This window comes from Grus americana, chromosome 6 (assembly GCF_028858705.1).
Source record: "Grus americana isolate bGruAme1 chromosome 6, bGruAme1.mat, whole genome shotgun sequence".
In the NCBI taxonomy this organism is placed as follows: Eukaryota; Metazoa; Chordata; class Aves; order Gruiformes; family Gruidae; genus Grus; species Grus americana.
Window position 1 is genome coordinate 10925903 of NC_072857.1, and position 26702 is coordinate 10952604.

The 26702-nt window shown below is 44.1% G+C and overlaps 1 protein-coding gene across 2 annotated transcripts in view; it reads left to right on the forward strand.

Annotated features, from left to right (window-relative positions):
- The first annotated feature begins 1237 nt into the window (after positions 1-1237).
- The window catches only part of ESYT3 (extended synaptotagmin 3), a 33613-nt gene continuing 8148 nt past the window's right edge, over positions 1238-26702 (forward strand). The window contains exons 1-15 of one of the 2 annotated variants that reach the window (XM_054830908.1): positions 1238-1665; positions 7670-7711; positions 8268-8402; positions 8953-9029; positions 15423-15489; positions 16097-16186; positions 17262-17317; positions 19959-20079; positions 21053-21226; positions 21752-21834; positions 22280-22328; positions 22983-23072; positions 23924-23986; positions 24080-24148; positions 25503-25568. In XM_054830908.1, coding sequence (XP_054686883.1) covers positions 1327-1665; positions 7670-7711; positions 8268-8402; positions 8953-9029; positions 15423-15489; positions 16097-16186; positions 17262-17317; positions 19959-20079; positions 21053-21226; positions 21752-21834; positions 22280-22328; positions 22983-23072; positions 23924-23986; positions 24080-24148; positions 25503-25568 — 1521 coding nt within the window. In that variant the 5' untranslated portion in view covers positions 1238-1326. Of the gene's footprint in view, positions 1915-7669; positions 7712-8267; positions 8403-8952; positions 9030-15422; positions 15490-16096; positions 16187-17261; positions 17318-19958; positions 20080-21052; positions 21227-21751; positions 21835-22279; positions 22329-22982; positions 23073-23923; positions 23987-24079; positions 24149-25502; positions 25569-26702 lie in introns of both variants that reach the window. The other variant, XM_054830909.1, reaches the window with a different exon arrangement.

Sequence of the window (26702 nt, forward strand, 5' to 3'; positions counted from 1 at the left end):
AAGTACTTTCTTAAGTGTGTTTTATAATGATTTATCTTTGCAACACCCCCAGGAAGAACAGCATATTCTTTCTCATTCGACAGAAGGGAAAGATTATGGGGTTTGTTTCTAAAAGTACCCGTTAATAGTAGATGTCTCATGCATGAGTTTGTCTAATGTGAGGCATTTGAGGCTTGATTTTTTCAGATGCCTGAACTGATTGCTCTCCCAGATCAGTCATGCACAATGATTAACATACAAATGAGGATCACTTGTGGTATTGTTTGATTTATTGACTGACCCATAGTTAAATACCAATTCCATGGCAAAGTGGAGACCAAACCTAGCTCTCCCCAGTCGTGATCAACTTCCTTTTCTTGGAGGTTTGTGTCTAGCTCACCATTTGTTTTCTTGTGCAGCCAATATCAAAAAGGGGCCACAATAAAAGCTGGCATTATTCACTGATGTTCCAGGCTTATCCACTGAACAAAGAGTGGCATTTGCCTGATCCAGGGAAAATTGAAGTAGAAAACGCAGTGTAGAACTATGCAATTGTGGCCTGTCTCTTAAGGCGTATGCAGAAAGGTATAGAATTAATATTGCTGGGTTACTCTTAGCATCTCAAAATGTATCTTATGGTTCCCAAATAATGCTGCATTCCCTAAAGCATAATTCTCAGTATTTCAAAATTTGAACCCCTACAATATCCCCATCAAAATTAACGGAGCAGGAGAAAAAAAGTGCTTGTATTCTTCCAAGCAGTGAGTGTCTAGAACCAACAGGTTGTTTCTGCCTCATATCCTTCTGTATTGAGCAGCAAGCAATCACCGTGGGATTTGGTTAGATCCACGGAAAAAAATGGCTGGAAGAACCAGGCGCCTCTAGAGGCAGTCTCCTTTTCAGTAATGGGTGATCCCCCACCTAGCCCTGGGCAGGTGGGAGCGACCCCTTTTCAGCAGCTGTTCATCAGCTGGTCCCTGCCTTTCTACGTGCGTATGTGATGAGTTCCCTCACTTCACCCGCTCGGATACGGTGACTGCCCCTCACCGGCAGGCTACCGGTAGGGCCGGTGCCGGGTGACCCTGGGGGAAGCTAGGCTGGCCGGGGATGCCTCCCGCCCCTTGCGTGCGACAGCGGGGGACGCCCCACGCTCGGCCCGGGGAGCTGCGGGGGACGCCACGGCGCGGCTTGCCCCGGCGGTGCTTCGCGACGCGCTCGCTGGGGGGCGCCATAGTGCGGCGGGGCGGGCCGTGGCGCGCTGGCGGCGGGGCCGGGCCGGGCGGGTGCCCCGGCGGCGCGGGGCGCGCCTCCCCGCCGGGCGGAGGCAGCTGCCGCAGCGGTGCGGGGATGGCGCACTCGGTAGGGGCGACCCCTCGGAGTCGGGGGGCTCCGGCGCGCACCATGAATCCCGCGGCTGCCTTCCGCTCCGCCACCCGGCGGTCGGGTGTCCTGCCGCGGCTGTTGCTCTCGTCCGCGGCACGAGCGCTGCTGTGGCTTGGTCCCGTCTACTTGGCGGGGTACTTGGGGCTGAGCGGCAGCTGGGTGCTGCTGGGGCTGGCGCTGTGGCTGTGCTGGGGACACAACCGGCGGTGGAAGCGTGACCGGCTGGCTGCCGCTTTCGCGCTGCTGGAAGACGAGCGGGAGGCGGTGTGCCGGGGCCTGGCCGCTCGGCACCTGCCGGCTTGGGTGAGTGAGGACCGGAGGGGGAGAGATGCTCTGCGCCCTCCGCTCTGCCGAGCATCCCTTTGCAGCAGCGGCAGGAGCCCCTGGGAGCGGGGACGCTGCGGGCTCCCGCTGGCGGGCGGGCGGGCGGCTCTGGGCTGCGTGGCTGGAGAGCGCCCGGCTCAGTATAGAGAGCGGGGTATTCTGTAGTGAGCAGCCGAAGGGCTTGGACCGAGCAGTAACGGCTCTAATTTTGAAGTCTTCCTCAGTAAAGTGAGTACTAAAGTGGAAGTTGTTTTAGTCCAGGAAATGTGCATGTTGCTGTAAGCGTGCTTGTAAAATAGAATGCTATATCCCCAGGGAAATCTTCTTTCAAATATGTGCTGTTGCATTGCAGCTATTTTGACATAGAGGATACTTATTTTAGACCTTCTCATCCAGAAGGCTTTCTCCCCTTCTATTTAGTATCATATGAAAAAAAAAAAATCTGTAAACATAATATTCTCTGCCTGTAAAACCCAAATACTTTAAAGAGCCATCTCTTGATGGTATGGAAAGCCAACCCCTGTTTGTTCTTCATATTTGTGCCTAGCAAATCTAGGTTTTAAAGTGATGAAACTTGAAACTGAACATTTTATTCTACATATTTGATTATTTGTTGAGTTGGATAATGGAAAAGGATGATGAGGGGGTTTTTCTTCTTTGTCATTTGCTTGACATTTAAAAACATATCAGCGACTGGTAGGGAAATGCTTTTCTTGTAAGAAAGAGAATATCAAAGAGGTCTATTTGTAAGGAATGTTGCATGGAGACATTTATAGTCAGCAAACTGTTTTATATAGCCTACAGCACTTGGCTCTCCTGAACACTGTGGGAAAGGAAGGCAGTCAGAACTTCTGAGAAGCGAGGCCAGGGTCTCCTAGCAGAGCTGGTGCAGCTCCATGCACATGTTCCCTCCCGCCGGGTGCCGACATCTGTCTCTGAATAAGGTTTCTGCTTGTTTGTATTGACAGAGCATTTAAAACAACTCAGAGCATTAATGAGTGTGGTGGTGCCAGCTCTTGCCCTGATGCTGTGAGAATAGTGTTGTGTTTTATCCTGAAGTGCCCTGAATCTTGGTAATGAGAAACTGAGTTTCTTAGTCATCACTGAAAAATCAGACTCATCCCCTCGACACACACACACAAAATCTGAAAAGTTTGTGGGTTTTTGTGGTTGAAAGTGTCAGGCTTCATTAGTGCATGGGCAGGGAATTGATGGAAGGGATTATTGGTGGCCCTGTATTTGGCATTCACAAGGCTGCACCAAGAGTGCTGTGTCCCCCAAGCACAGGAGAGGTTTTGACAAATGGGAAGACTGCAGCAGAGCCCACTGAGATGATCAGGGGCTGGAGCACTTGGGGTGTGAGGAGAGGCCAATGGAGCTGGGGCCGTTCATCCTCCTTTAGGGGATCCTCAGGGGGGTATGTCACCGCCGTCTCCTACTGCATAGCACATCCTCGCAGAGAAAGTGGAGTCAGATTCTCTACAAGGCCTTGCTCCTGACTTGTGAATTCTTGGAGTTGGCTGCTGGAATGCAGGATGTAGGACCTAAGGGTAAAGGGGCTGCACTGTGTGCTTTTAGTTTTAGCTTTTATCTGTATTGCCGCTTCTCCTCCTTTCCTTTTCTGTGTCAGTAACTTTTGTTCTTCATCAGTTGGTGTTTGCTTCCATGCTTGTACTTGATGTTTTTTTAACTCCCATTCCTCAATGTGATCTACTTCTCTGTGCTAATCTTGGAGGATGATTCTCACCTATTGTCTATTCAGTATATTCTCTGCAATGTTGTCTCTTTTTCATTTTTGCCTTTCAGTGTTCATGAGCCTTCAATTGAAACAGTTCTAAAAATGTCCCTTCTGTTCTTCTCTCCTGATATGCAGAGGTGGGAGTAGGAATACACTTCAGGCTAGGGGGAGCATGGGTTGGATTTGCAGTGTGTAATCCTAGGAAGGGTTCTGGAGGTGTGAAGCAATGGCAGTGTCTTAGGAGAGTGGTAAATAGTTGTCTCCTCACATGCCCTCTAGTAAAATGAGTAGGATCTGCCCAGTGAAGATTTAAGACCAGTCACTGATGGAGCTAGTTGGTTAAAAACCATTCTCCGTAAGAGCAGTGCAGTGGCTCCTTCAAATGTGACTCAGGTTCTGCTCAGTCCTGGTATCAGTTGTTAGGAGATGCATTCATATTGCAGCCTTTCCTTCAGGGGGGACGCTGGGAGGGTTTCCCTCGTCTACTCAACCATCTGTTTCAGGGAATTTGCAGGGTTACTTTGCAGCACCAGTTTCTTGGCTGAAACCAGCCAGTGAGTTTGGAATAGAGGCATTCCTGTGCTAGACAGCTTACGTGGGCAGGCTGTGCTTCCTTAGGAAACCAGGCTGGAAATCTGCTCATGTTGAGCAGAGTCAGATTTGTGTCTTGAAGAGGTGAGACTTGCTGGCTTCAGCCTATGCAGCCTTTAGCCTGACTTTTGTAGAACCAGTCAGTGCCCAGAGCAGAGGGAGCCAGGCTTCTGGCTCCTGGGGGTGGTGGTGACTTCTCCATGTTGTTTTTGCAGCTGTTAGCAGGTTGCAGGTGAGAACATCTGAGTATGCTGAGTTTCTTCCTGATGTAAAATCCCTTTTACCAGGAGAAATTGATATTACTGGGTACAGAACAGTCCTTCTAAAACTTTGCCTGTAAATTCCTTGTTCATGCAAAAGGCTTGTTTAGACTTTTTTTTTTTTGCCCCTGAACTGGGAGCTAAAAAACCTGTCCCTTAAAAAAGAACCCCAAAAAACCTAACAAAGCCCCAGACAAACAAACAAAAAACCCCTGATGAATAGATTCCTGTGTTGTACTTGAACAAAATGGCACTGTTGTGTCAGACATGGGTTTTGCTTTTGCTGTGATCCTTGGTGTAGCTTGCTCCAGGGCAAGGTGGAGCCATGCAGAAACTTACACATTTTCTTTACCTCCTAGTAATTGGCCCTTGCCTAGTGTTTTTGATCTTCAAAGCTCTTTTCAAATGCTAAGTAATTTTTGCAGCATTCCTAAAATATTGGCAAAAGTATGCCTGCTTTTGTAAATAGGGAAAACTGATTTTGATAGTGTAACTTGCCCAAGGCTACAGGAGTAAGTCTTATTCTGAGACAGTGTTAACTTCGGCAGCTCTTGGTGGCTGATTCTGGGCATAGTAGGAAGTGTTTTGTGCTTCTCTTTACCTGTGATGTACTGATGACAAACTCAAGGATGAGACCCTGCTGCCAGGGCTCTCAGCAGTAATGAGGGTCAGAAGTGAGTCTGAGGTCCAGAGCACATGGCTAAAAAGTATGGAACTGTGGATGGTTTTTTCCCAAAAAGTATTAGGACACAATAAGTTCTTAGAGTAAGCTGTTGGGTCAAGAAGAGAGCTTGGTGAGCTCTGGGCTCAACTAGAGCAGAACTCATCTTCTGTTAGTGGGACATGCATGCTATGGGAATACCCTGTGGGTAGGAGAGGCTTTGCTCAGAGTTTATGTCTTACTAGACAGCAGATGATCTAGATGCAACACTTGGATACCAAGCTCTGTGTCTTCTACAGAACTGCTCATTGAATTCATACCATTGAGTGCAGGTGACCTTTGGTATAGGGAACCGACTGAAATCTGGTGGCCTTTCATAATAGGCAGAAAGCTGTTTTTCAGCAGAGACATGTAGTTGGCCAATTTCTATGGCGTTTGCCTCTCTGAGAGCACTGTTGTGTTAGCCAAGGAGCTCCTGGTGGTCTGTGGTACCTTTGAGCTACAGCAGTGTTATTTCTTCCATCTGACAAAGGAAACTGAGGCACAAAGTGCCTGGGTAGGATCTGTGTTGCAGACACATGAATGAGGGGGTGCCAAGTGGGATGGAAACGTACCACAATCACTGCTAATCCTGTCACAGCAATCTGAGGTGTGATACAGGGATCTGTGATTCATTGTGGTTGCTTTTGGAGTTTGCCCTTGGCTGTCTGGTTTGGGTGTCTGTGGCTCAAATAGTTAATTCAATTTTGCTTTTTTTAAGGTGGGTCTGGCTGCTGCCTCCTCCTCATGGTTTTTGCCTATTTCCAGATGCTCCTATATGCTGTTCCAAGTCTCCTTGGACACCAGCTTCCTTCTTGGATGCCTCTTGCAGTTGCACCTCTAGCAGCTTTGGCTCTAGTGAATAATTCCAGCCAATTTTAGTGATTTATACTGTGCTATGTTTCTCCTCTTAATGTTGGTGGGTCTCACACAAGGGCTTTCTCACTGGGATGTGGTGGTCTAACTGTTGTTCTGAGTTCTGGTCTGTCCTTCCTTTTGGGTCACGTCCCTTTCCTCGCTGTAAGATCTTTTGAGGACAGCTCATCACACTACTTCTGTCCTTGCTCTACCCTGCCTGTGACTGATCCGGGGCTGTGGAGCAAATGCTGTGCGACATGGGTGCTTGGCAGTTGTGTTGGAGCTGGGGACCAACTGCCTTCAGGCCACCCAGGATTTACGTGCCCTGGTGGAGGACCTTTTTGTGAAAGATGAAAGGCTGGCAGGTGAAGTGGAGGTCCCTTGATTCACATAATCAGCCTTACTGTAAAATGTCAGCCGCGTTTTATCAGTATTGATTGTCCCTTCTGGTGCTGTATTCTTACTTTATCATGCAAATAGGGCTGGGTAGGCTGACATTTCAGTGAACTTGCATCGTCTTGTTTAATGAAAAAGTTGCTATTCAAAGCATCAAAAGAAATTGCTTATAAAGAATAAGGTAATATCACTTTTGGTTTTTTTAATGTAATAATTGGAGATAATTTGAAGCATTATTTGAGCAAGGGAAATGGGCTCTGAAAACATACATCAAGCTGGAATAAAAGGCAAGGTGCTGTCCGTTCCATCCCAACATCTCTGAGCACCTCTCTGAAAGCTGCTGAATTAAACAGCAAGCCTTTGACTGAAGAGTGTAATTCATAGCTCTTGTATCAGGAGGTAATGTATTGTCCTACCCACTGACTGTTATCAGGCTAGATGATAGTCAAAGGACTCCCTTTGTATTCGGGTGCTTTTGTAGAGCTGAGCAGGGCCCAAATGCCCATTCTGAGAAGCTGCTGCACCATCCTTCGCTTCTGCAGTTACCTGCTACCAGCTTGTAGCACTGGGTGAAAATACGGCATCTGTTAGACTTTCATGTGTGATTGTAGTAAGGTGATTGTGGCTCTTCACTCAGCAGCCTCTTGGTGACATCTGAGAGATCAGTTAGTTACTTGAGAGTGGCCTCATATCTGACTGTCCTGATTCTGATTAAACAAGTCATCGCTTCAGGGAACTGGAGGGATTCTGTAACGAACACACACACTTCTTGTTGGCATTTGATGTGTCCAACTTGAAAACATGGTGTATTAATGACTACTTCATTTTAATTTGTCCTTAGATCTTAAAAAGCTCTGAGAGGTGAAAATACTGGACTGTTACATGACAGTGTATGCTAATAGGCTTCAACTCCTACAGTGCTTCTTTTCCCTGAAGCCATTGGCACTATGTTAGTATTAGAGGAGAAATGCTGCCGCAACCAATAAATTGAGTTTCCCAAGCAGGTTCTTGTTTTCCAAAGTGCGGTGTCCTGGGTAAGGTGAGGCAGTGCAGGAAACAGGTCCTGCACAGCTCGTGATCTTGAAGGGAAACAGGTTCTCGTGGCTTCCCAAGGCATGACCAAAAGAAGGATGAGAAATCTAATGCTGCTTTACATCATGAACAGGATATGACACTTGCTTTAATCATATAAACGTGCCTAGAGGCATACTGGTACATCAATGCACGTGTGTTCTTTTGCCTTTTACTATTTTTTACTATTTTATTTGCCTTTTACAACTTTTCAAGCAGGTAGTAAATTATAAAGGATGTATGTATGAGTCCAGCGGGATCTCGGCTTACCACGGAGCGTGGAACAAGTTTTAGAGTATCTTTTGCATGTGTTGCAGCATGCAGAAACAGATGGCATGTGGCACTCACTTCATTTTTCTTTGCATGCAGGTTCACTTCCCTGATGTTGAACGAGTGGAGTGGCTGAACAAGGTGAGGAGCTCTGAACTCCAGTTCATGAGGCCATCTGCTCTGAGCTGCATCATGGCACAAACTCTGCGGGCCAAGTCTGAGGAAGTTATCAAATCACTACAATATGGCTCAGTCATATCAATGTCTGTGCTTAAGTCTTGGAGCCACTTAAGTGTAGAGTCACCACTGAGGTTTTGGTGAGAACCAAATGTGTGCCTGGCTGATACAGGTTCGATGAATTTGACCACAACACTTCATTCTGAGATTAAAAACAAAAAATGAGTGTGTGTGTATATATAGATGTATATACATATGTGTATATACATATGTGTGTATGCGCTGTGGTTAGAAGCAGTCAATAGACTCTATGGTGCTGAAAACTCACCCTTAAATTCCTTTTCTGAGGAACTGAGATGGATCCTTCCATAAGGATGACTTAAGAGCACAAATGTGACTTGGTATTTTAAAAGGACAGGCATTAATAGCCAGGTGTTCTGTAATGTGTGTGTCTGTTTCTCAACAAAAGGTGTCTTATACAAAGAATCGTCAGTGTGTTTCTGCTTTTGCTGTTCTTTAGGTCCTTGTACAGGCTTGGCCATACTTTGGGACAATCATGGAAAAAACATTTAAAGAAGTTCTTGAACCAAAAATCAGAGCAAAGAATGTACATCTGAAAACATGCACGTTTACCAAGATCCACTTTGGCGAGAAGGTAGTGTGAATCCTTTGCAACACTGGCAGTTCATTCTCTTCGGAAAAGTTCAGATGCAAGGGGAGTTTGATGTTCAGCTCCTTAATAGCTCTGAGTGTTTAACAAAATGGTATTGGTGCAACACAACACTGCTGCCTCCTTTGTTACCTCCTCGTGTTGACTTGAGTGTCTTCACTGTGAAGGAAAGATCATATACGAGATACACACATCCCTTCCCACCGGCCGTCAGTATCACGGGACTGGAGATAGAAAAAGGGGCATGTATCCACATTTCTTTCTGTTATACCTGTGCGATAGGAGTTGTCAGTGCTTCCTAAGGCTTGCAGCCCAGGCTGCTTGCAACCAGCCCTGTGTTTGAGGACTGCCAAGGCTGTTCACGCTACCTCTCTAAGCAAAAATCTTGTGGGATTTACTCATAGTTTACATGCAGTTGTGCAAAGTCTTTAATGGATGCTTCTTTACTCAAATTGACTGAAGCAAGTAGGACTTTTCACTTAGGCTTAACTTGAAAGATATTAACTATGCTGTATCTTGTTTGTCTATGTTTCAGTGCCCTAGAATCAATGGAATAAAAACCTACACCAAAGAGATCGATAGAAGACAAGTTATCCTAGACCTGCAGATATGGTAACATTGAATCAATGATTATGTAAATGGTTCTTAACTCACTGCCCATTTGACACCTGTGTGTGAGTTGTCATGCCGGACTGGACATGTGGTCCACTAAGATCAGCATGAAGTGGAGAAATCCTTATCTTATATCAACCTAGAATGATATGAGATAGTCTGTCCCCCAGCTGGTGTCTTCCATACTTACAGAAGTTAGACATTGTGCATCAGCCTTTAAGTCAGAAAGCAGTGTCACCTGCACAGTTCTAGGTTTTACCTACTCTGGCCCATCACTGCTGCCATGGGTATAAGAATGTGTCCCTTGGCTTTGCCATTCATGGCAGTAAGAACCCAGGTTTTGGAACTGTATTCCCTGTTCTGACAGCTCTCGGGCATGGACGTGCTTGGTCTGTCTTGCCCCGTTATGGTTCCTCTTCAGTTCAACCTCTCCAGTTCTTCCAGAACTACTAGTGCTATTTATTTTTTCATTTCTTCCCCTAGATTAATCCTCTTGTTTTACTCACCATTTGTTCCATATGCCACCCAACACATTTGCTTTTTTTGATTACAGCTGTTCTCTGAGCAGCAAACTGCCTCTAGCTCTATTAACAACAACAACAACAAAATTAGATAAAACATTTGATACCTCCCAGGCTGTTTTGAATGAGCTTGTGTGTTTTGTTAACATCAGAGCCACTGCAGAGCTAAACTCTCTCCTGGTTTAGCCTGGAGAATGGAATTACTGGGGGAATTACCACCTGCGTGCTGCTGTAGCTCTGTAAGTTTAGTGGGCGATTGAGCTGCCTAATTTAAATGGCTTTTCTTCATGGCAGTGCCAGGAAAAAGCAGTGTGAGATTACAGAGTGTCTTGGCAACAGCACAGAGCTGCTCAGAACTGTGCCTGCTGCTTAATGTGGCAATGGCATGGCAGCATCCCTAGCCCTGGCAGAGCACCATTGCTCCCTGCAAAATGAAATGCTTGATTTTCAGCCAGAACTTCTTGTGCTTCAGTGCTGTCAGTGAAGTGCTCTTTGTAATAGCCGGACCAGTTTTAGGGCCTTTGGCAAATCATTCGGGCTTTCCACATTGAGATTGAGGGATTTGATGCCTTTAAGGCTCTGCAGGAGGTTGCTGCTGTTCTCTGTCAAACTACTTCTCCAGGCTGCTTCTCCCACATACTCATTTTCACTGTCTTTTAACAATCCTCTGCAGAGGGATTCCCCCACCTCCTCATTCCTGTCCCTCTGGCAGACCCATCAGCATCTCCAAATTGGCCAAACACTTCTGTTCCTCATCCTGACAATGTCTTAAACCTGAACTGTCATCTGATAACCGAAGTATTTTCTGTATTCACACAGGAGTGTACAGACTACCTCGTCTCTCTGATGGGGGTCTCTTCTCCTGGGCTGTGATAAAGGACCCAGCTTCTCTTATGTTAAGATATTAACTTCAGTTTCTGCAGCTAAGCTGGGTACAGTGTCCATGCTCTCCAGGGATGGGCAGAAACAAATATATGAACAGTGGTGTTATTTACCTGCCTTTTTCTGGATTGCCAAAGGAACATGGGGTTTTTTTCTTCAATAAAAGAAATGGGCAATCTCCACTTTTCTGGAGTAAGGCAAACCCCCATTACAAAATAGACTCTCTTAGCTACACGAATAGCAGTGGGTGTCTGCACTGGTGCAGTGGCGTTGGGAGAAGAGCTGCTTAGAGCAGATGGACTTGAGCTGCCCCAATGTGAGGCTGCTGCCCTTTGCACTACCTCTTGATCACTGTATGCTGGTGAGATTTAAACGGCTGGATATATTCACAGAGCTGCATCCTGGCATCACAGCTCTGGAGAAGAGAGGGATGTGCTGTGTGTGCCAGTGCGGGGCACTTAGTCACTGTGGTCTCGGCATTGCAGACTTCCATCTCTTGGATTAAGTTTCAGAGAAGCGTAGCTATGTTGCAGTGATCATTAAAGGATGAACGTGTCTGCATGTTATAAACATGACTCCTTTGCCTTGGTGCTTGCTAGCTGTAATTTTGTGGGAGTTCCCTCACTGGTGAACCCACGTGAGCTTGACCTGCCTGCTGCGTGCAGCACTGCCCAGGGCAGCTGCAGTGGGGAAGGCCGAGCAGCTGCTTCACGCAGGGTGCTGTTATCCTGGTGGACAGCACTCCAGCCTCGGCAGCAGCCCTGCCCCGCTCCAGTTACCCTTTGTGTTAGGCAGTGTCTTGCATCCAGAAATCTCAGCAGGCTCTGTAAATGCTTCTTGTGTTCAGTCTCACATCAGTACAGGAGGAGGGATTTTTTTCCTTCAGTTTTATCAAGGAGGCAACTGGTCTCTGAAGCTGAGAGTCTTTGACTTGGCCAGGGAAAAACACAGGAAAAGGACAGGAGTAGAAAAAAACTTTCCCTTTTAGCCTTTCTTTGTGGTCTGTATGGAATAATTTGTGTCGTTTTAATAGCCACTCACAGGCATATGGTCCATCAAGTGCTTCGTTTAATGTGTTTGTGCTCCTGATCTCCATAACATGATGTGGCGCTGAATGCCGTGGTTCAGGTCTGTGCCGTGTGAAGAAGAGCTTCCTTTTCTCTGTGTTAAATTTGTGATGTAATATCAGAAATTGCATCCTTTGCTTGGGAACTGTGAAAAATAGCACTTAGAGGTCCCTTACTTGTATGAGCAGTACCTGTCAGCAGAGCCAGTGATGCAGTAGGTCTGTTATCACGCGGAGTTACCAAAATGAGCTTGAGAAGTCACTTTGATTAAATCCGTTAATAACAGCTTACACACCCAGAGCATTGGGAATGGTTACATAGAATGCTGTCTCGTTACAGTCTTGACTGTCCCACGTGCAAGGACTATACTTGAGGTTTTGGCAGAAAAAACAAGGGTCAGAGGTAATTACTTGTGAGGCAGAGAACCTTTGGCAAAGGCAAGGAAGAAGGCTATAAGTCTTCTTTCAAAATCTGTTGTTTGGTCCCTGAGATGATGCACCCAGTTGGTGTAAATCAAGTTGTGTAAATTTTGTCACGGCTTATAGGACTGAACAGAAATGTTGAGATAATCACTGCTTACCCTCAGGTCTTCCGTACAATAACAAAGTTTGTCATTTATCTATCTGAAGGTCCTGGTGTCTGTACTCTGTTCATGTATCTGCTTTCCAGCACAAATATACCTGATCTACAGCTTTCACGTGACATGTAAGAAAGTGTCAGGATTCTTGCAGTGGCTAAATGAAATATGAGATCCCCACCAGACTGGGCTCTGAAATCCCCAAATCTGAAATATGAGTTTCTAGCTGGAAATAAACTGGCAATACTCTGGGATCTCCAAACAATTTCCCCTAGATCTAAATCATTAATCTGTCCCCTGAGCATAGGGAGCTGACAGTTGCATTCTCCAAATGAATTAATGTCAAAGCATTCTAGAAACGTTCTCCAATGGTGCATTTTTCAAAATGGGAACTTTTCAAGTGCAGCCACTTGGCCTCCTACAGCTGCTTTTCATCCCACTAATTCTGCAATTGCCTGAGCCACTGTGTAGCCATGTAATCACTGGCTATAATCATCAGAGTTTCAAAGTATTTGAAGGCACTATTACCTCCCAAAAGAATATCTTGGAATCCAGTTGCTTGCTATTTCATTAATCTGATTTAGTACTCAATTTTTCATTGGAAATGTTTTGAATTTTCATTTCCATGCTCTTCTGTGGCACTTACAGTACATCAGATGTCATAGAAGAATAGTGTAGTAATTAGTATGTATATCTTAATTAAAAATATAGGTGCATTGCAATTTACTCTTAAAAGAGAATCTCTGGACTTCCTAACTGGCGAGTTTTCAGATCTGGAAAGACAGTCTCTGTCATCTAGTGCAGAATTGGAGAAAGCAGTCAAAAGAAGTGTGCGATAATGTTTTGAGCTTTGGTGGAGTTTGGACTGACTAAGTTTGTAGGATCTCGCAAGAAACTAAAAGCATTTTGGAAACTTGTCAGTCTTGAGCAGAAAAGGAACGCTTGCCCTCAGGAGCCTGACTTGATAGGCAAAGGGGAAAGGCAGAGGTGGTCTGTTTTTTCTCGTATTCTGTGGTACTTGGTCATGTTTTCTTGTCTCTCTTATTTGTCTGATACTGCTTGCTCATTTACCCAAGTCCAAAGTCAGGCAGAATAAGCAGTAGTCTGTTTTACAAAGCACTGGAGAAGGCTGGACCGAAGCTGACTTTTAGCATGCAGGCGGATGAGAAGATGGGGCCCATAGGGAGTTACTTTATAGGGTGAGAATTGCGTGTGCCCTTTCTAAAGGCATATGTAGAAATCCAAGTTAGTCAAACCTGTCATTGGGCGCTCTTGTAGCGTCTCTGCCCTCAGCTGATGGATTGCCATGGTATCATAAACACTGGGCCCAGCTTTTCCACCTGAGTATAGAAAAGATACAGATACATGCACTTGTACAAGCTTCTCCAGTTCTCGTTCACAGTGCAAGGCGTGCTTATCTGCATTTCCTTGTGCCATATGCAATTTAGGAGAAACAGATTCCTCTTCCACCTCTCACAGGTGGGTAAAGCGTGGTCCTGTGGATAGTGGCAGATGGGTTCAGCCCTACACACTTCTGAGTGTCAAGGCTTGAGTTTGGCTCAGGTGTGCTCTGTCTGGGGGAGGACAGCAGAGCACAGCAGGGTTACACTGAGCAGAGGGGGCAGTTGAAAGCACGAGCAGCTTGGACTGGAAATGAAGAGTAAAACTAATGAACAAAGAGTGCATCCTTTCTACCAAGCACCCTGGCGTTGGGTGATGCCAGTATGAAGCAGACTTAAGGATAATTAAAGGCTCAGGCTCTGATAAAAGGGGTAAAGACTTCTCTGACATCTAGACTTTAAAACATGATTGCATGTATCAAAGTGTTACTGGACAAAGGAAACATCTAGGACTGGGTGGGAAGAGTTTTTGACTATGTGGAAAGGCATAAAGGTTGTAAATTGAAACACCACAACTATTATTTGTTGTGTTGGACACTGGCAACAGCTGAATTAAATCCTCTTGGATTAATTACTGCAAATTGAGGAACTCATTTTGGCTTCTCATTTAGACTTCTATTGCGACAAAGTCTATTAGCACCCAGTGTAATGAGCCATAAGATAATGTCAAAATTGTAGAAATTAATAAACGTAAAAGTAAGTTTGTTTAATTCTGTGACTAGCTTATAAGGAAGATTGTGTTAATTTTGGCATGGCCTGTGAGGTTGATTATTTAAGAAATGAGAATGCTCTAACATTAAAGGCTTTAATTTGTGTGTTATGAGCTTTTAAAATTCTGCTAAGTGACTCTCTGTAAACAAATATTTGAGAACTTTGCTTGCAAAAGTGGAGACAAATTCACAGGATTATACGTTCTTGGCAGCTTTTTTGGAGGGAGGAGGGAATCTGTCTGTATGCAAATTACAGTGTGAATTAGTGGCAACTGCAGCACTATTTGCCCATCTACATGTGGTCAGAGCAAAAATTTTGTCATTTTTCTTTGATTATAGGGTGAAATTATGCACACAGGTGGCAAGCACAGCACATTCACTATGCTGCGGTACCTTTACACTCTGCTTTACCTGCAGGGTGTTTGCGTGTCTGCATCCAGAAAGAGCTATTTCTCAGAGAACTGAAAGGGAACTTGGTAGCTCCCCTCAATTGTTTTCTGCCAGAGGCATCAACAAATCTGCTAGGTTCTTCTCCCTGGGGAGTGGCTATCAGTTTTTGCATAAGGTGATGTTTGTACTTTTACTAAAGTTTAAGGTGGTTTCCAAATTGCAAAAGTACCTCGCTTGGCATTCGTTTTATTTAAAGCCTGATGTTCTCCATGGCAACTGACCAAAATCTGATATCAGTCACTCTCTTTTAATTCAATCTCAAGGAAACCGGGTTATTTTTAGTGATGAATTTGTCCTTCAAGTGGGCTTCTGGGTTGTGGGCAAGATGAGGACCCCATATGTGATGGCAGGATGACTCTGCATCAGCTTGGGAGCTGGGTCACCAGGTTGTGCAGTGAGGGTCAGGTCTTTGGCAGAGAATGGAGCAAGAGGGCACTTGACTTGTGCCCTCCTGTGACTTTGAATTTCAAATGAGCCTGTCGATCCCCTTCTTGGAGCCAGCTTGCCTCAGCCAACTGCCAGTCTTAAGAATGGAAAAGTAACCTTGAAATACAGATGTTGCTTTGACATTTTGCAGGTAAATCAGTATCCCAGCTGACTGCAGGGTTTGTCTTGTGAAGATCTGACCCTTGTTCAATGTGCTTAACTTTCCCTTTTCAGTTGCTTGAAAATCTGTCTCTGCCTGTGGGGTCAATCACTAAACTAATTTAATTTATACTCTGTACAGCCCAAAATTTGTCATTGGACTATTGCAAACTGTGAAATAATGTGAGAATTTTCTTTCAGCTACATAGGGGACTGTGAGATTCACATGGACATATCGAAATTTAATCTTGGAGTGAAAGGCATACAGGTGCGTGCAGTGGTAACATTGTCTGTTCAAGGCGGTGTGTGGCAGGAGGTAGCATGTCCCAGTGGGGAGGTCACGACACTTAAGTGGGAAACCACCAACTAGCAGGCTTGGAATGATTGGCTTTATCTCCTTGTGTTTTGGCTGGGGAAATGATGCCGTCCTTGGAAAGTACCTAAATACCACTTTTAAGCTTCTTAGCGTGACTTTTAAACAAAATCAGTGCTAGAGCGTTGAGCTTCTGCCACTGGAGTTCAGAGGGGCTGTGTGTTGGTAGAGAACTTCAAAAGAGCCAGTTCTGCCAGTGTGTTTGTAAACTGGTTTAGATTAGACCAACAACCTGTTCATACAGTGTTGAAAACTAGTAGGCAGATCACTCCATTGTATGGCAGTCAGGATGGCAGGCAGATTCCACAAACTTAGAAAACATTGCCCGATGTCAATAGCAATGGTTTGGGGGGAGGGAGTTATTGTTGTTACTAAACTGTTAGTAAAATGATTTCAAGTAGGATTTTTAAAATTATCTCCATCACTGAAAAGCTCACAGTTTTGAAACTGTATCCTGAGAGTACCTTCAGACTCAGTTTTCCTTGGTCTATTCTGTTTGCAGTTGTATGGGACTCTGCGGGTGATACTGGAACCTCTTCTAACTGACCCACCTTTTATTGGAGCGGTGACCTTGTTTTTTATGCAGAAACCGGTGAGTCAGTAGTGAACTGCACTCTGCAGCCTTCTTGATACTTGGTCTGTCTTAAAGCATGGAAAGATCTTCAGCGAGTGACACAAGGTGTCCATTGCTGTAACCCAAACTGCATGGCTGAATGCCTTGCAGTGCAGTTGTTTGAATAGCAAATTCCTGATTGTTCACTGCTCCTCTCGGACCCTAAGAAAATGGGAATGAATTTGCCCTATTCTTTTGTAGTAGTGCCTAAAAAGTTACTTGCTTCACTCTAAGAGTGGGAGTCCTTTCCGATGGTGACGGCACAGCAGCCGTTTCATAGGCCTTTGCTGCAAGGTTCCTAGCAGGTGGATTTTAAATCTTCCCAATCGTAGATTTTAAATGCAGTCATCTTGGAGACCATTCAGTCATGGTTGTTCTTTGAAAGTTTGCCTGTGTAAGATCGCGTGCCTTGTAGTTGAATTGTGGTTTACTAAAATATGAGAAACCTTCTAGTCTTGTAAGACCCAGTTATCTTGTAGCACACAACTTTGCTTGCTTGTGGGTTATGCTCTGCTTGAGTTCATAGAAGTCATACGTTTTTGATTTCGGTTGAGGTGTTTTTGTGTTTAGATGTAGTAGCGTTATTTTAGCACATGAAAAAATCCTTTTTGTTTATTTTGTGAATAGAAATACAGACTTCTGAAGTCAGGTGGTGTTTGTAAATCCCCCTGCCTCAGGGCATAGGCCAACCCCTAAGTGAAAGGATGAGGAAACAACTTCAAAGTCTAGGTAGAGCTGTCAGATTTACTACACATGACCCCAGGGCATCTGCCAGTGGCCGTTGCTAGGGGCTGAATGCTGTCTTTCCCTGTGCTTGCAGGGTAAGTCCCAGTGACATCCTCGTTTCAGGTATGGCAGGTAAAATAGATAAGGGAATTGATAGCAGGTGTTGGCTTTAATGTACAGGTGCAGTCACTTACTTACTGGTGCAGGTTTTGCTTTCTTTAAACAACTGACTTTGTTTCAGAAGCATTTACTGCCCCTTGAAATTCTACATTTGTTCTGAAATAAATTTTAATGGTCCTGTATATTTTTCTCCCTGATCTTCTTGTAGCACTTGGAAATCAACTGGGCAGGCATGAGCAACGTCCTGGATATCCCGGGGATTAAGTGAGTGTCTCCTTTGCTTTGCTTTATTCTTCTTTAAAAAGCCTTTGGAAACTGGGATGGCGTTCTTCAGTAATCATCAAAGCTACTCTCGAGCGTTGTGTAAAAGGTGTCGTGCTGATACTCATCCCATCATATCTGACTGTGGAGTTTGCAAAACCTGAGAAGAGTTCTTTTTACATTCTGTCAAAATTCCTTGAATTGCTCCATTGCATTTGGGATTCAGGACGGAAATAGTAAATCCCCAAAACTACAATGGTCTATCAACTAAAAAACCAAGCCCTTCCATTTCCCATGTGCCAGTTACTTGCAAAGGTAGGTGAGGTAGATCTGGGTGACTGGCAGTCTGTGCTTATGTTTATTTACCTAAAAGTGAAAAAAGGCAAGGTATCACAGAGTTGCGGTCCCTCTGAGAGACTGAAATACAATCAATGATAAAGCAAACTGCACCAGATTTATAAGGAGAAATGTCCTTCTCTTCTGAAGAACCTAAAGGGTGAGCAGAAAAACGTAGCTCTTCCCCAATGCCTCTTGGGTTGATCTGATACATAAAACTTGCACAGCAAGGATGAAAACATTAGTGGTTTTCAGTCCTAAGTTTCAATCTGTTTCTACAGATTGGAGATTTGCTTTTTCCTTGTCCCTCAGTGTAAGGAGAAAATCTGTTACACAAGAAGAAAATATATTTGTTTACTCAGCCATTGCCTTTCTACCTTTAAATGCAAATGCAGACACTTCTGCTCCCCTTTCTTCCCCTGCAGCTCATGGTTTGCAGACTCATAGGAAGTGGCTGGCTACTTTAGGTGCCAGTTTATACATTAAAGGGCCTCTGAAGACCTTTGATGTTGAGTGAGAGGAAGCTTTCTTTTTTTTCTTAATTTCAGGCCAGAGTGGCCTTTTGCCCCGAAGTTTGCCCTGAGAGCTCCAGTTTTTATCAGAGGAATTAATCTCTTCTTTTCTAACATGGTTTCCTTAATCCTTGCAGGGAGAAGGTGTGTAGGTGTTCCAACCTACAGCCTCTCATATAATTAAGTGCAAATTCGGTGTCCTAAATTTTCACTCCCTGGTTCTCTCACAGGGATTTGAATGCAGAAACCCTTGCTTGTTCATCAGCACTACACATGAAAGCCAGGAGCAAAACATGCCTGACTGTGAATAGGCTGAAGTACAGGTTGAACAAGAGCTCTCCCTTTCAAATTAATCGGGCTTACTTAAGAGAGTAAGGAAACTGGATGCAGTCTGTCCTCATGTACAAGCTGTGTTTAGTTGGCTGTACCCTGAGACTCAAGAGAAGGGACGATTCTGTGACCTTCCTGTGGGTTTATTTGACAGGAAAGCCTGACCGAGGGCTTTCAGGCTCCTGGTTTTACATTTGGAGTAAGAGAGGGCTTTCTGTGTGAATCCAGCCTCATCTGTGAATTGTGACAATTTTGTTGCACAGTCTTATGCTGAGAAGCTGCCTTATAAGCACTAGATTTATCAAAAGAATGAAAGTCTTTCAGGTGTTTTGTGCTCTTGGGTTTTTCTCTTAATATTGTCTTCTGCTCATGCTGAGTTGTAGTTATTTGTTGAACTCCTCTCATTAATCACCTGGAGGGTATTGGACATCTGCAATAGCCGTATACTTCTTGCTCAGGAGAAATAGGTCAAATTAGTTGTCCCCACCATATAATAGAGCGATTCTAAAGAAAAGATTTAAACTGAACAGCTAAAAGTTTGTAAATTTTAAGGAAAGTTCCCTAAACTCCGGGACAGACAGTACTCTCAGTTCAGCCAGTGTGATCTCCTGTGTGCCAAACAAGCTTTTCCTTGTTAGTGCAAAATATACCAAGATATAGAGTCTCATCTTTTACTTGGTCTTCTATTTAAAAAAAAAAAAAAAGCCAACCTCATTTTGTTTTGAATGTGGCTGGCTTCTTCCATTTTACAGGAAGGTCTCAGGATGTGGCCAAGAGCAGACAGCAGTGTGAGCTGGTGCCATGTTCTAAGTCTAAAAACAAACTGCCTCAAGGTCTTGAGCCCCCTGTGAAATGCTGAAAATTCCAGATTCCCTCCTCACCTTGTCTGTCTCTGGTGTCAGCATTCCCAAGGAAACCCAGAAGGCATATTTGTATGACTTGTTTGGGTGCATGACAACATCATCGTATGGCCAAAGCTCCTGTTCATCATTTACAACCTGCTGGAACCAAACTCACATCCATCCCCAGTGACCCTAGACTGGAACATCCCTGTGTGCAAGTGGGTGCTGCACTGTGTGTGCCACAAGGCAATGGCAATTACGTGCAGAACGATAGGGAATAAAATTGAAAGGGATCTTGAGAGGCTGCCCCACACTCATCTTCTGCTCCACAGCAGCTCAACTGGACAAGAATTATTGATAGGAGACAGCCTGACCTTCCACAGTGATTCACATCTATGCTTGGTGACTGGTTCTATGTTAAACTGTCCTCTCCGTTTCTTCTTGTTCTAAGCTAAATGTCCCAAGCATGAGTTTCTACTGCCCATGTGCAGTGAGGGGAAGGTTGGCAATATCGCCCATTTTGCAGTGCTCATTTCTTGCGCTGTGCCTCATTCCTTCCTCCTAAATGAAATTGTGATCAATTGTAGAGATTTAGGTTGCTTTTTCTTCCCCCCCCACCTGCAGTGTAATGTCAGACTCACTAATTCAAGACCTCATTGCTGCACGGCTGGTTCTACCAAATAGGATCACAGTGCCTCTGAAGAAGAACATGAACATTGCCCACTTGAGGTTCCCTATCCCGCATGTGAGTTGGTTTGGGTTTTTTTTTTTTTTCAGTGATCGTGTTAATCTATATGATTGTACATTTGCTGCAATGTGGATTCATGCAAGCTTAGTGTCTTAGGTTCCTGCATCAGCTGTTTCAGCCTGGATTGTAGGTAATATTTAAGAAATATAAAAGCAGATGTTGGATAGTTCATAATTTGAGAGGGGGTCCTACCTTCTGTACGTGGTATAAGAAGTCTGTCTAGACACTGAGCTCATTTACCAATTCGAACCTTTAGTCTCATTTGAGAATACCACAGAGCTTCAGTTAGAGAAGGTAAATAAATGAGCAATGAGTGTAAAGCTACTTAATGTTTTTTACTAATGCTGTGAAGGAGTGTAAATAGGGAGCTCAAGGGGTGTCATCTCATTACAGAAAAAAATTTAAGGAAAAAATTCCAATAACAAATCTCCTAAATGCTCAACATATTCAGATCTTCAGCCTCCTTCATCCATCAAATACCTAATACACTCATTGATGAAGTTAAATATAAATGAATGACAAAGCGATGTTCCCTATTGCAAACTCATATCACCAAATCAAATTCGAATGGCCACACTGCAATAAAATAAGAACCTGCCAATGGGTGCTAGGTTCCCCCTTCAGTCAGTGGGAATTGATCTTTACTCTACACTTGATTTGACTGTGGCTGTAATCCTGTGTGCATATGTACGTTTCTGATTTAAAAATAAATTCCAGAATATTTCCTATGCAATTATCTGGATTGGATTGTGTGTCTGTTTAAGGTGGTTTTTTCCCCTCTAGGTAAATGGTGGAAGAAGTGTTTTAATACAGCAGTCATTGGAAATACACTGCATCAACACAGATGTCTTTGCAAACCTGTCATGGTGACTACCCTTGCTGCCTGAAATAACTGGTTTTAGGAGGTGGCACATTATAATTATCCAAAGATTGCATTTTCATGACCAATTTTGTATCTTATTTTATTCAGGGAGTAATAAGGGTTCATCTGCTAGAAGCGGAAAACCTTGTCCAGAAAGACAGTTTCCTTGGTGCAATCCGGGGGAAGTCTGACCCATATGCTCTTCTGCGCGTTGGCACGGTGCAGTATCGAAGCAAGACAGTTTCCAGAGATCTTAATCCCATTTGGAATGAGACATTTGAGGTACTGAATCTGTTGATCTTTCCATCTGTAGGACACACAGCTGTTTACATCCCTGTGCTTGGAGGACCTACTCTTAGCTGACTGCACTGGAGCAGGTGGACTTCCTTGTTACTTGATTGAGGCACTTCTGTCCCTTAAACAAGTTCAAATTTACATTGCAAACTTGAAATGTCATTCAGGTTGATCTGATTTACATATGTGGGTTTTTGGAGGAGGTGCAAAGCACTGCTTTAAATATCAATCAGTGCAGCAGTCTGTGCAGCTGTAGTCTGCTCTAGCATTGATTCCTCTCTGCTTATTAGGGATACCAGTTTGAGGGGTTTAGCTTGTAGTTCAAAACCAAGCAAACTGGTTCTGAAATATTTTCACCTATAATCAATTGTATTTGTTACGCAATTAGCCACGAAACAGCAGGGAATGTCCTTAATGTGTTGTATAGCTATGAAGTGTCATGTTCTTGTCCTGAACCTATATGAACCTATGTAAATGCTTTTTATTTTTAATCAATACATCTTTCTGCCCCAGTTTGTTGTTCATGAAGTGCCTGGTCAGGACTTAGAAGTGGACTTGTACGATGAAGATCCAGATAAAGATGACTTTATGGGCAGGTAAATTAATATGACCCTTGTTCACGGTCTGGTAACCTGTGCAACGGGACACCCAGATTATTCATACTGGAAATTTAATTTTGAGGGAGCCTATGCCCTTTGTCCAGATAGTGATACAAGTGATTAGTTCCTAGTGCAACTAGCATGGACCAAGGTAGAGAATAGTCCCAGACTCCTGCAGAGAATCCTAGGAAGCCATCAGAAGTGATGGTTACTACACGACTTGAGATTTACTTCAAATTTATTTTAGTTTTGAAAGTATTTTGAGAGGGACACTTGAGAAGTGTAAGTGCGTTCCAGTGCACACGCACTCAGGTAATGCGTAGAAGTTGTTATTTGGAACAGATTTGAGCGTGGGGTTTTTTGGTGGTGGTTTCTTCTCCCCCCAACTGCAGGATGCTGTGTGCCTAAATATACACTTAAATGTTTGGGTTTTGTCTTTCAGCTTGCTTATAAGCCTAGTGGATGTAATGAATGACAGAACTGTTGATGAGGTAAAGATCACAGCTTATTTCTAAATGTGGTTGGTGATGTATGCTTACATGTACTCATTTGTGCTCTCCCTCTGCTACTACATTGTTTCTGTGTGTTTAAAGCTGCCTTGCACACTTGTGCTGTGGTATTTTCACAAAAAGAAAATACCTTCGCTCAGAAAACCTAAAGTAGCCATTACAATAATTTTTACAATCAAGCTGGCAACCTCAGACAGCCCTGAGGTTATGCTGAGCCAGCAGTGGGATATCTTGTGTTGATATCTCATGTCCTGTATGTACCAAATGTTTTGTACAAGGCTACAGATAAAGTTTGGTGAAGCAGTCTGATTGCTGAGGGAAGAAATGATCCGATCTTATTGTGGTTCATCCTGCAACCCAGCACTCTGCAAACAATGCCAGGGTGCCTGTCTTGTGCTGCTGCTGGTTGGAAATATCTGTGTGCTTTGCGTGTACGTGGGTATCTTATTTTTGTTTTTTCTGGCTTGTGTTTCTAAGTAGATGGGCATGCTACAATCTAAGTGTCAAAAGTACAAGCTAAGGCGCTCAAAGTACTATTCATATTGTCTATTGTACATAAGTCTCAGAGACTGCAATGTATACATAAAATTATTCTGTCTCACAGTTCTCAAGTTACTCTTTGTTCTCTCCATTTAGTGGTTTCCCTTAAGTAAGACAACAAGTGGACATTTGCATTTAAAACTGGAGTGGCTTTCACTAGTAAATGACCAAGAAAATCTACATGAGGTCAGTATGTTTGCTTAAAGGATTCAGATGCTCTGATCCCTGTCCAGTGATCAGCAAAGGAGTGTGTAAAATTAGGAACCCCAAGCAAACTCGTGGGAGGTTTTTTTTTGGTCTGACAAAGTTTTGATGTGATTTCCCCCCACCACTCCTCCTGAAGAGGAAGGGCATTTGCTTGCCCCAGGTCCCTTGGTAATTCAGGAGTAACTCAAATCTGGCAGCTCTCTTTGCTTGAATTAGCAAAGCTTTGTTTGACTCACTGCAAGGTGGCCTCTCACAGTTCCCTTCTCTGATAAGTTTTCCCTTTCCTCTCCATCTAGGATCTGTGTAGGACCCCTGTCCGTAACCTGTACTAGTTATAGAGAATTACCCAGCACTGGTGCTTGGTAGGGCCATGGTTCCAAATGGTGTCTTACATGTCCAGCAGAGTTGCTTGGGTAAAGCCCATCTCCCAAGGATGCTGTTTTTTCATAATCAAGCAAAAGCATTTGAGTCCCACTGAGTGAATAAAATTTGTTTCCATGCTGTTCTGCTGACACTGGATCACTGATGTTGATATACATGGTTGAGCATGTTTTTAGGTGTCTTGCTGCACTGGGGAATCCAAACAGTTCTGCACTAGAGAGATTGAAGAGCATTAAGGCCAGTGAATTGAAAAGACACCTCTTCTAGTCTGCTTAAAACTGTCATGCTGTATTGGCTTGGGTTCCTCTAAATTGCAAGTTTTAGGAGAAAGGTGAAAAGCTGCTTAGCTTTCAGGAACTGTCCTTTGAATTTTTGTTGTGCTTTATGTTGTCCTTGATGGGTGATCATGCTTACCTTGTGTTTTGTTTTGTCTTTCCTGGCCTTCGCAGGATAAGAAGGGTCTTTCTACAGCTATTCTGATAGTCTACTTGGACAGCGCCTTCAACCTTCCAGTAAGTACACACTGCATGCAGGCAGCCTTCACTTCTAACCTTTTTTTAAAACCCACAAATTAATTGTTTTTAAATACTCTCTTACCAATTCAGAAAAACCACTTTGAGTATTCCAATGGTGAATGTGGAGCAAAGAAGATCAAAAATAACAAGTACCTCAAGGTAAAAATTATATTCTTCTCCCATACTTGCAAAACAACATTCTGGGTTATGCGGTATCATAGCAACTGAAACTAGCTGTCCTTAAAAGAAATAATCTCTTCACTGTCAGAATCTAAGTGACCAGGGGTTCAAAATAGTGATTGAAAGCCCACCCCCATGAAATTCTAGGAGATCCAAGGGGGAATGCAGCATAGAAATATTTGATTGTGTGTGGGGTTGTCTTTATTTTTATTTTATACTTTGGACAGAGAGCTTCCAGACATCAGACCAAGTCATGTTATCCTTTCTGCTGCTGCAGGGGTTCTTCCCATGCTGAGCTGTTTTAGCTTGACCTCCCCCAATTGGGATGGGAGGAATATGCTTGTTTGTGGTAACCTTCCTGTCCACTGGAGACCTGACCAGCAGATTCCTTCCCCCTCAGTTTTAGAGGGATTTGGAAGTCACTCTGTCATTCATGCCTCCTCTCTCTCTGCTTCTGTTTACTTTTTCCCCCAACTACTGCATTATTCTATTGTGATGTAAATGGTGGGTATAGGGAAGCTTGTTTTTCTCCATTTTTTTCTTGAACAAGCTATACACAACCACAGCTCTGAGCAATGGATAAAGCTTCCCATTCTCTCTGAGTAGCTCCCCTCCTAAATGCAATCTTTACAATTTACATGAGTTACCAGGACTGTGATACACATCACATTGAACAATCCTTAATTCTGGACTTCGTTATATTCACTCTGTATACAATGTTGTGCCAAGAGCAGATCCTCAGCCTCAACTTCTATAGCATTAGTGCAGAGAAGCACAGTACAAGACGTTCATTATTGCTTCTGGAAAGGAGGAATTGTTACTTGATGCCAAAGACACGCTTCTAGCTGCTTTACAGCAAGTCCTGAGCCTTGGAAACCAATTCTGAGAGTCCTGTTTCATTCAGGAAGGATGAAGACTTCCCACTGAACTTCAAGTCTCTCCTCTGTTTCCTCCCAGCTTCTGACAAATTTTTAATTGCTCACCTATTGAAACCTAAATACATAAAACTACTTGGACCACTCAGTAGATAAGGAATTGGCTGGGTGGTCGCACTCTTTAAGGTCCCTCCCAACCCAAACCATTCTATGATTCTATGAAAATTTTGGCTTAAATGTGTACTCTTCGTGGTAGAGGGTAAGACTGTGCTGTGTTATGGCTGGAGTCTTTCCAGTGTATTGCACTCTTCAGATGTCCTGCATCTGAAAACTTGTCAGCTTTCCAGCAACTTTTATTTCAAGTAAGAGCAGTGGTTTGATATAGCTTCCTGTAAACCATAAATGTCTCTTTTTTTTTTTTTTTCCTGTTTTCTTTTTTTCCTTGTATTAAATGACAGAAGATGGAACGAGAACCTTCCTCCTTTGTCCTGCTCACAGTAGGAAACAAGACTCAGAAAAGCAAGGTGAGGCTGTTTGACTCTTCTGCTTTCCTGAAATACTTTCCGTTTTATGGGTGAGTATCTCCTAGTAGCCCCTAGGAAGAGTAGGACTAGTGAAGCTGAAGAGCTGTAGTTATGGTGATAGCTAGCTGCAGAGGCCAGAGGTGTGGGCCAACCAGCATGTGGAAGTACTGTGTCACAGAGTTGTGCTCGATTAGCAGATGCCTGATCAGCTGCTGTACAGATGTGTGGCTTTGTGGTCATAGCCGTGAGGTCATGTTGGCCAAGATACCCAAGTTCTATGAGGGCTGAAGAGGAAAAAAATGATAGGTTTCCAATCTGGTTCATGCTTTCTCAGGGCAGAGTGTCATTTGCATCAAACTGGTGTTTGTTCCCTCATCAGAGTCTCCTGGCTCCTGTGTTTCACAGGTTTACTGAATTTTTCTTACCTGGACAAGATATATCTGGATCTCTTCCACTTCACTTTCTGTTCCTTTTTCATTATTTAATATTTGCTTTTGCCTGATGAGTATGAGCAACAGCTGAGTTCTGCCCTCCCAGTAGCTGCTGTGTTTATTGCCCCGCAGCTGGATGCGGATGAAGGTGGCCCTACATTCTTTTGGGTACCCAACAAAAAGGAATGAATCCTGTTGGCTACGCATGAGCATGTGGGGCTGGCACCTGTTTTCCTTTGTTTCTTCCACCTGCTCCATCCAGAAATTGGGTTCTGCTTGCATTTTTACCTTTTTAGCTTTCCCTTTTCCCCACCACATCACCTGCCTCTCCCAAGCTAGGTCTGACTTCCAGCTTCCCCCTGCTCCTTTGCCCTTGCTGCCAGCATTCGTGGCCTGGCAGAAGCAGCTGGTTTATGGAGTGGGCTCAACCACAGCCCTCTGCAGATGTTTTCCATGCTCTTTCATCCTTGAAGTGGATGGCACCGAAGCTGTGTCCTCCTACTCTTCCCACGAGCTCTATACCCCTCAAACTGCCCCTCTAGCTTTTCTCCCCTTCCCCACCAGCTTGCTACAGCTCTGGGAGCTGGCTCTGGGTGCCTGCAGGCTGGAAGCAGCACTCTGGCCCTCCTAAGTGGAGAGGAGGGAGGGAGGGAGCAGTGCCTTGCTGCAGGTGAGGCAGGCTGCTGGTCCAGACAGTGCTGGT